Source organism: Patiria miniata, unplaced genomic scaffold (genome assembly GCF_015706575.1).
Source record: "Patiria miniata isolate m_02_andy unplaced genomic scaffold, ASM1570657v1 HiC_scaffold_21, whole genome shotgun sequence".
Lineage (NCBI taxonomy): Eukaryota > Metazoa > Echinodermata > Asteroidea > Valvatida > Asterinidae > Patiria > Patiria miniata.
This window is the reverse complement of record NW_024037060.1, coordinates 7,963,467-7,976,519: the sequence shown is the minus strand read 5'-3', so window position 1 is coordinate 7,976,519 and position 13,053 is coordinate 7,963,467. Positions and strand designations below refer to the sequence as shown.

The window sequence follows — 13,053 nt, the reverse complement described above, 5'->3', positions numbered from 1 at the left end:
GTTTTGACAACTCCTTTTTTCTTTCTTTGTGGTAATGAAACCTTTTCTTGCTGGAAAAGGAAAGGATTTTTCAAGTTAAGTGATTCGTTTGTGACATGAAAATTTAAAGGTAACCATCATCTTTCTATTTTTCTTTGTCCTCTATGTTTGTAATTGTAAACAAAATGATATCCGGTGTTTATCACCACTAGTCTGTGCAGCATCTTACCGCCCTATTCAACTACGTGTAAAATAGCGGTTCGTGGCCAGACCATAGGGAGTCAACTCGGTGACGTCATTAAAGGTTTCCTGATCCTTCTTCAGTCCCACCCAATCAGCTGCTAAACTGTACGTCACGTGACCTAGACACCGATGGTCATTCTGGTCATTCAGCAGAAACAACGAAGCATAGAAGAGCGAAGTCATCATCTTAAATTTCGCAAATTTTCGTCTATTCTGGTGGATTTTAATATTAGATTTTTCAAATTCTATAAGCCAATACTTTTATCTGGTAAGTGTTGTAGCAAATTTGTGTGTTATATTTTATCATGACGTTTAAAAGGGGTTTTTAGTGGTGTTTTCAAGTTCCGACGACGCCATTTTTTACGTGTCGTGTATGGAGCCATGTTAATTGTTATGTAGGAATCGTTATGTATTGGCATTTCAGCTGTTCCGAGAAATTGAAGTAGGCCCACAGATTTGTCGGAGCCTTTTGTTTCTTTTTGCCCATGATTTAGGGCGGGTATCAGTGTCATACATATTCTTCTGAACTAATTTTCTTTCCCTTTCATGTCCTTTAGGTGTTTAAGATGTTTGAATTTTAGTTATGTTTTAAATTGTGTTTGACCATCCGTGTTGACTGGTTGACCTTCGGCCTAATGATTCATTGTTCATCACATCTGTGACTGGTCGTATCGTCAGATACTGCTTCTGTTTTGTGTCCTTATGGGAATTTTGTAATTTTGTGATGTTAGATTATAACTTTTTGTATTATGTTTTTTTGTGTGGGTTGTCCCAGCTCTTTTTTTTTCTTCTAATTTTAAGCATAGATATTTTGTGTTGTTTTCATAAGCCTGCTTGCTTGCCACTTTTTTGTGGGACAAAATTTGGAAAAAAGTTTCAACCTGACACCACTTTTTCCTTCATATATCATCTCAATGAAGGTCATTCATTGCAAAATGAATGTAAGACATGAATCTGGGACTGAGAAACATTTCCAATTTTGTTAGGAAGTACTTTAAAAATTGTCTTGACCCGCCATACATGTAGACATTGTTCACAATCGGGCAAGTGGTGTCAGGTTGCAACGTTTTCCCCCAGATTTGTGTATAAACAAATCCACGTGATCATGCTGAAATTTTGCCGTCTTTTGGACGAGGATTGCAAGAATTGTTTTGTTTTTCCAAAAAAAGCAAAGGCATGCGAATTGGCGCATGTGCTAGTGAAACCTCGATTTTGCTTATTGTTATGTTGGGTAAATGTTAAGGGAGAAAATGTAAGGAAAGTAAAATGTGCATGACAAAACCACATCATACCAAAATGGAAATGGATTTCTTTAAAAGTAAAAGGAAAACATGACAGTCGAAAAGATATTTGTAGGGGGCATCAACAGTGAGTAAAATCTGTTTGATCTACATACATGTACATAATGTAATAAATTATTGGCCTATAAATAACCTTTTCCCTATCTCAGCTCACACTGTTTATGCTAGTACCAGTGTTTTGACTTCAGAACAAATGGGGAAATGGTTGCTTGATGGTATTGAATGGTAAGGGAATAACATATGAGTAATGATTCCTTGGACCATGGCAGATAGGCATGGATCATGTTTCATAATGAGCACATGACTTGATGGTCCTGTCTCATGTGTACCAGGAACCAGATGTAGACTACATGTAACATAACATGTTGTAGCCCGACTGCCTCTGGCCGTACACTATCACAAGCTCTTGCCGTTGTAGTATGGCCAGAGTGGCATTACTCCCCTAAACACTGAAAAGTGATGTAGCGAGTTTGTGGCCGATTTTGATCGAGATTATCTTCTCAATCCAGGACAGAGATTTCAAAAGATAGGGTACCTGCTCGTAGAGAAACTCATACCTTTTCCAAAACCCTTTCCTTTTCTTAAAATCTTCATCCAAGAAACGACGATCAGTCTTCAGCTCCCACAAAATCGTCTCAAAAATTTTCCTCCATGGGATTTCAAAATGGCGGACTGGTTTTGCGTGTCGTTTATGTATGCATTTATGCGGGCGCATGGTGACTGCTCTATGTTCCAACACGCCTATGTTCCGACAACCTAGATTGTGTTACTCCCGGTTAGGGTTAGGAATAGGAATATGTGCAGTCGGAACATAGGGGTGTCGGAACATAGAGGTGTAACCGGGCGCATAACGCAAGGTTATGGATATGCAAATACTGTTCATGATCTCGTGTTGTCGGGCGCGCGGCACTAGGTTATGAACTGTACAATGCATCTTCATAACCTTGCCCAAGCGCCTGGATGAGAAGTTATAAATCTCGTCAAAAACAGTAGCAAAATCGCTACATCACTTTTTAGTGTTAAGGGGAGTATGCCACTCTGGCCGTACTACAAGAGCTTGTGATAGTGTACGGCCAGAGGCAGTCGGGCTAAACGTGTTGCCGCAATGAATGCTGCCTGTGGCTTAAAACCATGAAAGCATGACGTTCAGGATATGGATATCATTCCGGTGGGTTAAAATTCAATTAGGTTTTTTTTTGTAAACCTTTTCCTCCTTTTATGGGGAAGTGGACATTCCCCAAACAAAAGTTTGATGACATAAGCTAGGCATGGATGCAGCTATGTTACTTGCGAGTTAAAGACCAGAAAGAAAGGGGGAGAGTTCTGATTGGTGTGCTGTAGTCGTACAAGTACCTGTCTTCAACCTCTTTGACATGGGTATGACGACTCCTCAGTTCATCTATGTTCAAGAGTGGATTTGTATTCCCCTATTTTGCAGCTAGACCCGTGACAAACGCGTTTATTCAAGTTGCCATGGCAGTGGAGGTCTTTATCAACAAGATGAATTAAATCCAGTCTTGGCAATATTGGCAGCGCTACCCATTAGCTTTAGTTTGAATACAGCGCGCGTGAGGTATGCTCAGAATTTCCTGGCTAGCGCTGCCAATATTACCAAGACTGTATTTGATTGGTCTTGTTGATATGGTAGCGACTTCACTTGTGCACGGACCCGCTTTATAAGGGGAATAACATCCAAATTAAGTCTTGGACAAAGACCACTCCTCAGTCTGTCATGGGGACTATTGTTGGTTGGTTTTTGGTCCCCACTTGATCAAAGGTTTCGTCCAGAGTTTTTCCCCAACTTCAACTTTTTTTTTCATCAAATTCTCTGGATTTCAGCATCAGGGCTCTGTATTGCTTGAAGTTAGGTATTGTGTTGACTCTGCGGTAGAAACATTTAATTGCAGTGCAGAGTTTACCGTCAGGATTAGTTGTCTCAAATCTTACCACATGTTTATTTGGAACATAATGATAGGTCAGAAAAGTCAGTAAATATACTTCCTGCTTTTGGGGATTTACAAAGAGACACGTGCATACATGTACAGCACGTGTAATGCATCTGGCATGCGCTGTGTGTAAACTGTGGTATGGGGAAATTCTGTCACTTGCAACATCATTGCCAAGGAGGGGTTTTCCCCGATCTTTTGAAACACACTGGTTTCATCTAGTGTTCCTTCAGTAGATACATTGTTATACACTCAATAAATTGTGAGTGTTTTTAATTCAAATGATGCATTCTTTTGTAAATATTTAGTTTCTACATTCTAAACAAATTCACACGAAACTGTTTGTTTTGTGTGTTCACGAAACATGGATCTTTTTCACACATTTCGATCCTCTGAAAAGACAACACAATCTTACTTAGAAGTGAAACAGCAGTTCAACCACAAATTTATTTGACACGGAAAAGTTTTTGGAGAAAGATGTCTGAACAAAAGTGAAGTTTGAGCTACGTTATGCATCTGCTGAATGCAGTCACTAATGCTTCATTATTACAGGCTCCATGCAGTGACATGTACTGAAGGGAAAAAAGGAACGAGGAAGAATAATCAAACTATTTTGGATATCAATAGTTTTCTTGTGACTGAAATCAGTTTTATTTCATTCCCACCACAACCCGCCAGGCTTTCCCGTACACACACACACTGGTTGTCACCGCGTTAACCTCATCGAGATGGACAGTAGTAAAGGAAGTGATGAGGTGGCACCTAACCAGTGTCGGAATGGCTGTGGGTTCTACGGTAGTGCTGCCACAGAGGGAATGTGCTCTAAATGTTTCAAGGACTACCAGAGGAAAAAGCAGAATTCACCAGTGCAACCCCTGGGCCATCAGACGCATCAAGCTAGCAACTTATCGTTTCAAGGTTTCCACGGCAAGGAAAATGAAGCAGGTAGGCAACTCTACAGTGTTGTCCAAAAGGCGTGACTCTCGCTACTGTGTATGGAGTCACATTACGTAACACATGTTTCAGGCTCCGGTACCAGAGCCACGCTATTGAAATTCTGAGGAAACGGAAGGGTCCACGTCGACAGATTATCTGTTGCAGTTGTTTAGAACGACTCTGGAGTCTAGTCAAATGGACAATTTTACATAAAGTTCTGTCCGAGACCAAGATCTATTTGGATCAACCTGAGTTGTTCCTAATATCTTTTGGTTCGGCACAGCTCTGGAGTGCTAGTCTGAAACAGGTGTGAGATACAAAGCTTTTACAAATGAAACACTTCTTTTTATTAGGAACGTTACTTCCTGGAATGCGCCCGATTGGGCTACAAAACGCGTTTTAAACGAAATGATGTTAATTGGAAAGAGCATTTAAAAGTAGGATATAAACTAGCTCTACTGAGTGGAGCACTGGAACTGCGGTACCCTCCATACTAGCGCTCCACCGAATAGAGATAGTAATTCCACATGTTTACAGTGGTTTAGAAAACTGTCATACCCTGGAGGACGTAAGGCCCCACAAAACTGGTAAAGAGAATACAAATGAGAAAGAAAGTTACTCCGGATGGATCTACACATTCATGACATTCCCTAAGACCAGTTAAACTGTTCATTACAACCGGTAGTTTGAAAAAAAAAAATCAAAAATATTCTGAAGAACCTACTGCTCACATGTGTGTTCGCCGAACAGTGCCATCAATTTTTTTGCTGATTGACTGAGGGCGTGTGTGACGTCACTATGAAAGAAAAACCAACTTGCGTTTAATCAACGACTGTTTTGTGTAATGATATCTGCCCTGCGCCGTACGACAGTATTGGTAGTTGTACCTGTGCATACTTAACCCTAACTCGCTAGGCATTTTTGCTAGGATGCGGTCTCAATCTTGCAAAATCCTCCAACTGCCTCCATGTAAAAATTGCATGCAGCCTCAATCCTCCAAAATCATCCTTTACTTCTTGAATGTGGTCCTTAGAGAGGTAACCACTGCCGAAATCCTGCAAAATCCTTCGGCAATCACTGTCACTATGTTGAGGTTGAGCCATTGACATCCTGGAGCAGTGCAGAGGATTTCAAGTACATGTACATGTATAATCAGGCCTAAATTTGTGCACGGCTGAGCATTTAGGCCTGAGAGCTTAACACGGTGCATCCTCCAAAATCAGCCCCACAATTTTGCCATATACCAGTAGCCTCAATCCTGCACATTCCTCCGTTTTGCAAAGAGGATTTTGAATGTTGGGGTTAAGTTCTTTTCCAAGTTGTGTGGAGTGAATGTACATGTATGCACACATGTAATGATTTGATTGGGTATTTTTTTTTGTATCACACTTACAGTGAAAGACATTGTCAAAAATTATCATAAATTTGTATTAAATCATATTCGGTGGAGGGAAAAGCTACATGTATATGCATGGAGCTTATACATGATCATATTCCGAGCTGTGAAGCTAATGCTTCAATTTTACGGTGAAGGCGCAATTATGATTTAAAATAATATGCTTGAATATGCTTAGTGTGCATTCCTGATCAAAATGGGGAGGGTGTGTGATTGTACGCCATTATGTACATGTACATTGTGCATTTCATTTACATTGGTTCCTACAATGGGCCAACGTACATGTGATTCACGAGTTCACCCCGTTTTGCAAACAGTGAATGGATCCAATGCAGGAAATGAATTTTGTCATTTTGGACAAACCCACTTCTAACACAAGTCGGCAAAATTATAAGTGTGCAGTACATTTGCATGCGGTAGGGGCTGCACTAACGCCTCTTGACATAAAGAGATTTGATTTAGTTTCCAAATCCGTGTACACTATGATGTATGTGAAGCATAACTAATGTCTGCGTTCACTGTGTGTTTCAAATACACCCACGTACAATGTACACACAGTGTATGAGTAAATAGACCATTGTAGCCTTGATAGAACCATGGAGGAATTCCTCCATGATAGAACATTGTCAACAGCCTGATGGATTCCCTACTCACAGGGTACATGTTTGTTACAATCTGATTCAGTCAAGCACAATGATTCATGTGCATTACATGTATGCAGAGAGGCATGAACGTTTATGGCTTAGCCCATACATTGTACATGATGTACAGTACTCTACATGTACATACGTACAAAAGGTGTAACACAGTGTGATCTAAAATCAGCAACAGTTCACATGTTTGGTGCACATGTACATGTAGACATGTACATAGTGCTTGTGTAGATCTATAATCAGTACTGTGCACGTAAAAGAATCCTAAGGCCCCCCAAAAAAGTCTCCGGTTTCTGGTATGCGCGCGCGTCGCCATGCGCGTTGGCAAAATGAAAAAGTTTTTTTTTCAATGAAAGATGATGTCTCAAAACCGCCAAACTCACTGGTTTGACTGGAATCCTGCTGCTACACAATTTTAACGTGTTTTTAGATTGGGTTATGGTCGAGAATAAGCTTAATGTGGCCTCTCTGGACTCCCATAATATTTGCACTAAGTTTAGTCGGGCACCATTTGCAGTCATCAGCCGACATTTGAAGCAAAAAAATCAGGTTAAAAAAAAAAAAAAAGCCGCGTCGCCGCACCACTTTTTGGGCAAGCTCCATACCAGAAACCGGAGACTTGTTTTTTTTGGCCTAACCAACATCTTTTTTTAATGACTGACGTACATGTACCGGTACATGTACAGACCCTATGTATGTGCCCCTTACATGTACACATGTACACATGTACCAGCACATGTATGTACATGAGTGACATGTATGATGGCATGGTAGACATTGACTCGTTGAACAGGTGTGACAGATCCATAGTCCGGAGTAAAATTTCATAACTACATGTAGATTCGTATTGAAGGAATTGGTTAAATATATACTATGCACTGCACAAATTACATGCTTGAATTGTCTACATTGAATATTACTATGTTACAAATATGCATACAATGTACTTGTGTAGGTAAAACGTGAACTCCCAAATGGCTAGATGCACCATTTTTGCCTAATTTGACGATGATGTTAAACCTGCCGATATTTCCGGTTTAGAGGTATACACTGAAAATTCGGACCAATCTGACCGTACATCGGGCGACCGGATGAAATCAAACATGTTTGATTTGTTTACTTCCGATTTCACCGGATCCAGTGTCACCGGAAATGTGTGCGAGCAACATTCCGATTTCACCGGACGCGATTTGTATCAATCAGATTCACTAAGGAAGTCACATGATTCCAAATTGAGGGCGCCCATTTTGTCATCATGTGACTGGTGACGGTCATCATATGATTGATCATTATGTGGCCGAATCATAGAACGGAATCTGGCATGTGTGAAAAATAAACAGATTCGTGATCTGGAGGACAGGTGAACAGGTAGAATCAGAAAGATGTGCGGCGGGCTTTACTTTTGTCGGAAATACCTGAGCAACCATTACACTCTCTTTAAAAAGTTTAGTCTGTGAATCAGTTCAAGGACTTCAGTGGGAAATTAATGCCCTTTTTGCAACACTCCAGTAATGGTGCACTCTGATAATTACACAGTGAGCACATTGTTGGAACAAAATACGCAGTGGTCATCATCCACTGTCATGAACCATCCTCAGTACATGTACATTGTATCTTTGTTAGGTTTGACCATGCCCTTGCTTGTATTCAGGACTGGCCTCAGCTGTTTGTACATGTGATGAAGCCAGTTAGTGCTGCTGTCCTTGAACAAAAGGCCATAGTGGCCTTGTACCCCAGGCCTATAGTACATCTACTGTTTGTAATGTACTAATGACAAAGGTCGATATCCAATGGAGAAGACCTTATTGTATGAAATCCATCAACCAAATACATCAACCAAGGTTTTTTTTTTATGTACATTGTACATGCATTGTAGATTGATGATGATGATAATTGTTACCAGTACATGTACCTCGTAAAAAAGCATTTTGTAAAACACAATAACACATCTACTTTACAGTACATACATGTACAGAAGTGCATACATGTACATGATGCACATGTCTAGTATGCACATGTCTGTTACATATAAATGTACTAGTATTTACTCATGTACATGTACATGTGCCGGTACATGACGTACAATTGTATTTTTTTTTGTACATGTACATTGTACAACTGTACCGGTACATGTGTACAGAAGTAAAGGTACAGGTACGTGTGTATGTCTGTAACATGTATTTATTCATGTCCATGTACATGTAATTGTAGAAGAGTTTGATTGCACACATGTGCCATACTTTACATTTAGAGCTTACCGACATCATTACTTATGACTGTATTCATTCACTCTGCTCCACCTAATGACATTGACCGACATTATTTTTTTTTACTTTGTCAACATGACAAAATCACAAGGTTACTTCCTCAAAATGTTCATGTACATACACAACATACAATGACATACACATGTATGTATCGTACTTGTGTAAATCTGAATACATTAATTAAAGTGATGGGCATACAGTAGGGCCTACATGTTGTACATGTATGTCTGTGGATATATTTCGTGCTTTCACCATTTACAAACAGTGAATGGACTATTGACTCGACCGCTGGGCAAGTAACTCGAGTACTCGCGAGTAACTTATGCTACTCGTTGTTCTACTCGTGGTTTTTCATCTTCTCGAGTTCTCGTCCTGGCGCGAGTAGAAGCGGGTACTTGCGAGTAGCAATTTAGGGTTGAGGGTTCCAGGCTTAATACGTCCCCTGCAAACAGGGAATCACTCCCTTCACCTCTCTCTCCCTAGGATTTTAATGACCCAACATGTTGCACACTTAAGGATAACTCAGTGTTGATGCATGTGGTTTGACTTGCACACTGCTTGCTTGTAGTTACTTCCCGTCTTGTAAGTTTTCTGCTTTGATGGGAATTTGGTTAACTTCTTGTGAGTACTTGACTCTTTGCGAGTACTTGAGTGGTAAAACTCCACTACTCGTCCAGGCCTAAGTGACTAATCTGACTAGTCTGTGTACACTAAGTTAAATGTCTTTGTTTTGTTATATTATTCAATGACCTCACAGTGACGTTAGTATATCAATTACATTATGGGAGATTTGTTGATACTTGCATAAGAGATGCATGTCAGTTTGGAGTCCATTCCAGAATGAAGGGCTTGGGCGCTGGAGTACTGCAACTGTAGTTTCTAAGACCTTAGTTAAGGATGGAGCACAATTTTTGAGTACAGAACATGCCAGATGAGGCTGATAAATGATGCTGTGGGCAGGTATGGGTGAGTATCAACAAAAACTACTCCTGAAAGCCCACAAATGTCCTTCTTTTATCCTGATTTTGTCCTCAGAAGTCCTATTTTTGTCCTGTTTGTAAGCCTGGAATTACTTAGCCTAATCCAGTGTTTTTTCTATTTCCAGCCTCATCCAGTCTCATCCGCGCCAGCAACACAGACGCCAGCTCCCTTATTACCACCACTACCACCCATACAACAACCACAACCGCCCTTAGCAGTGCAGCCAGCAATGCTAACGAGAGAGTCAGCGCACCGGAGGTAGAGGGCGCTACAGCAAAGAGTTCCCTCGATGAGGCGGAGTTGCCATCATGTCCGTCACCCAGCACCTCCTGCTCGGATTCCCCTAGCGGGTCCGACAGTCCGGATAAAGGCAAGAAGAAAAAGAACCGATGTGCAAGTTGCCGTAAGAAAGTGGGCCTTACAGGTGAGCTCATTTAGAGTGTATTAAGGCCGTGTCCGAATTACTTGGCAAAATACGGCTTGCAATTACACACGAATCTATGGTAGCGGCTGCAGCCACTTTCCATAGACTCATGTGTAATTTCAAGCCGTAGCCAAGTACTTCGGACACGGCTTAACCCTAACCTTCTGATATCCTCCAGAATCCTCTTTGCAAAATGGAGGATTTTGCAGGATTGAGGCTACATGGCAAAAATGTGTTACTGATTTTGGAGGATGCACTGTGCCAAGGTCTTGGGGCCCGGACCTTGTGTCGTTTATGCTCAGCCGTGCATATATTATACTTGAAATCCTCCGCACTGCTCCAGGATGTCACTGGCTCTGCCTCGACATACTGACAGTGACTGCTGGAGGATTTTGCAGGATTGAGGCTGTATGCAATTTTTACATGGAGGCAATTGGAGGATTTCGCAGGATGGAGGTTGCATCCTGGCGAAAATGCCTAGGGACTTAGGGTTAAAGGGATATTTATGAAAGCACTCAAGTTTAGCGAATGAAGTGAATGAACTGTTTGTTGCTCAAGTTAACTTTGTACATTAACTCGGTTATCTCAAAAACAAATAATGTTGTTTCTGTTGAGACCAACGTTTTAAACAACTTTAACAGAAAGAACCCCCAATGCACAAGAACATGACATAAGTTTTGTTGTATGACAGTCTAACATACCCTCATTATTTGTTTTATTCACCATAAATTGTTCCTCCCCAAGGATCCACGCCAGAAATAGATTAAGTGACCTCACTGCTGCAACTTTGGTTATCAGTTATGCAGTGCCATTCTTAAGCACAGCCCTGTTTGATTAAACTACTTCCGTGTGGTCTGGTATTCTTAATATTGATGAGCTTTTCTCACCTTATCCTTGGCAGGTTTTGAATGTCGGTGTGGGGGCCTCTTCTGCAGTATACACCGCTACTCGGACAAACACGAATGTCAATTTGATTACCGGTTGCACGGCCAGGAGGAAATCAGGAAGAACAATCCTGTCATTGTCGGTGAAAAAATCCAGAAATTGTAATCTGTGCAGATATATGTATATTATAGATTAACACAGTATATCCCCTCCGCTGCGCGCAAGGCGCGGCATTTTTTTGATAGATCACAAAAAAAAAGGCGGATCTCGTCGCAGGGAAACACCCCTCTCTCCATTGCAGAATTTCATTCTTATCTTTGTCATTTTTAATCATCTTATATCATCATCATTTACCGCCAGCACCAAATCTTCGTGTAGTTTTCAAGCAGAAGAAAAAAATCCGAAGTCATTTAAGCCGAGTGTCTCTACCTTGCTGCAATGTAATGATTTGAGTAGCTGCTGTTGGCAGTTAGACTAGACTTCTTGTACAGAAAAGAAAAATACTTAGAAATATCTGTGATTCATCTTCAGTTTTGTCAGTCAGTCGGTCGGTGTATGCAATGCTTGAGCATTAGGTCCGAACACACATGTAAACCTGCATTCGCAGCAAATCATTTGCACTTCGCAGGCATGACATTTTTCAGATTTTTAGTCTGAAATCGGACTTTTTGAATCTGAGAGAAAGACATCATCAGTGTAGAAGAAAAAAATGCATCTTTCAGACCTTTTATCCAATTTGCAGACTTTTCTAACTAACCCTAACCTCCCCAACTCTGTCAAAATCCATTCCCACAATTTTGGTGGATTTGGGGGGAATTCGTCCTGCAGGCCTTGTTCGCCTAAATATTGATGGAGTATGATAATAATACCGGCGTCTTACATAGCGCAGGTATCTACCAACAATTAGGTACTCAAGGCGCTGGAAATTATGTCTATTATTAAAGACAGGTAAATGAAATTTATGAGAAATATGAGACCCATTATGTAGCACCTTGTAAGGGTTTACAAGGTGCTGCGGCGCATATTGCAGCCACTGCCAGAAACACCGGGGCAAACCCCGTCTCTTAGCGACAAGTGTTACTGGGTTCTTTAACGTGCACTACAGAACACACGGGACCTACGGCTTTACGTCCCATCCGAAGGACGAAGCAATAATGGTAAAGTGCCTTGCTCAAGAGCACAAGCACCATGTTCCCATGGTCAGGATTCGAACCCATGTACCATGGCACATGAGTCGAACACCCTAACCATTGGACCACAGCACCCCTGAAGCAGTGCTGGGGGAATCCGATTGATTTTGCCCAGCATCCTGTTCTACTGTTGTCATGTAAGCCATGTGTACTAAGTCGGACAATAACCACCAGTACTTCAGTGGTGGATTCCATTATGTCATGTATTGAAAGCAGAGCGAGTGAGTGATGAATTTTGGCGGACTTGGTCCTCTGCTCAGTAAAAGACAGTAGGGAGTTAGGGTTAGTATTGACAATATCATCCCTGATTTGTTTCGCGCTATGAAAACAAATCTGCCACCAACTTTAGTGAGAACATTGTCATTCCAAGTTTGCCACACATGTGTACAGTTTGTACTTGATCCTTTGCAACGTTACCTTAATTGCTCAAGCATTGTCCACGCACCTGCTGTGATTTGTCTACTTCTACTATCATTTCTTTCCACCTGCTTCTCCAGAATAACTTATTTCTTGATTTTAATGCCAAATAATTCGACATGTATCGCTTCAATCTTCAATGCTTCGCTAAGCCACAAATCAGTTGATGCTTCTTTTTTTTTTTTTGGAAGGGACCCACAAATCCCTTTGCAACATTTTGGAGGCAATCTAAAAAAGACTTGGGGAAAAAAAAAAACAGTTGGTCACATTGAGGACTGTTGCATGTGAAAATTGATTTAACAAAAACATATAACTGTGTGGCTTGGCGTTCATTTAAACATTATACCCCATCAGTAATTTCTTTTTATCTGAAGCACCACCCAAAGAAGCGCTATATTAATTTTGTAGACGACAATCTTGTGTAAAAACCCATAA

The 13,053-nt window shown here is 40.9% G+C and overlaps 1 protein-coding gene across 1 annotated transcript; it reads left to right on the top strand.

The window, feature by feature from the left end:
• Nucleotides 1–336: 336 nt before the first annotated feature.
• Nucleotides 337–12,020, top strand: LOC119729722 (AN1-type zinc finger protein 6-like). The gene is made up of 4 exons (XM_038202422.1): nucleotides 337–490; nucleotides 4,148–4,414; nucleotides 9,827–10,126; nucleotides 11,028–12,020. The coding sequence occupies exons 1-4, from the start codon at nucleotides 352–354 to the stop codon at nucleotides 11,174–11,176; spliced, it is 855 nt and encodes a 284-aa protein (XP_038058350.1). The 5' UTR covers nucleotides 337–351; the 3' UTR covers nucleotides 11,177–12,020.
• The last annotated feature ends 1,033 nt before the right edge of the window (nucleotides 12,021–13,053 follow it).

What these genes read in the sequence shown, in the direction of transcription:
- LOC119729722 (XM_038202422.1), top strand. Translation starts at nt 352, where the DNA reads ATGGTCATTCTGGTCATTCAGCAGAAACAACGAAGCATAGAAGAGCGA. An exon ending in TAAGCCAATACTTTTATCTG is followed by an intron (nt 491 to 4,147) that starts GTAAGTGTTGTA and finishes ACAACCCGCCAG; the next exon opens with GCTTTCCCGTACACACACAC. An exon ending in CGGCAAGGAAAATGAAGCAG is followed by an intron (nt 4,415 to 9,826) that starts GTAGGCAACTCT and finishes TTCTATTTCCAG; the next exon opens with CCTCATCCAGTCTCATCCGC.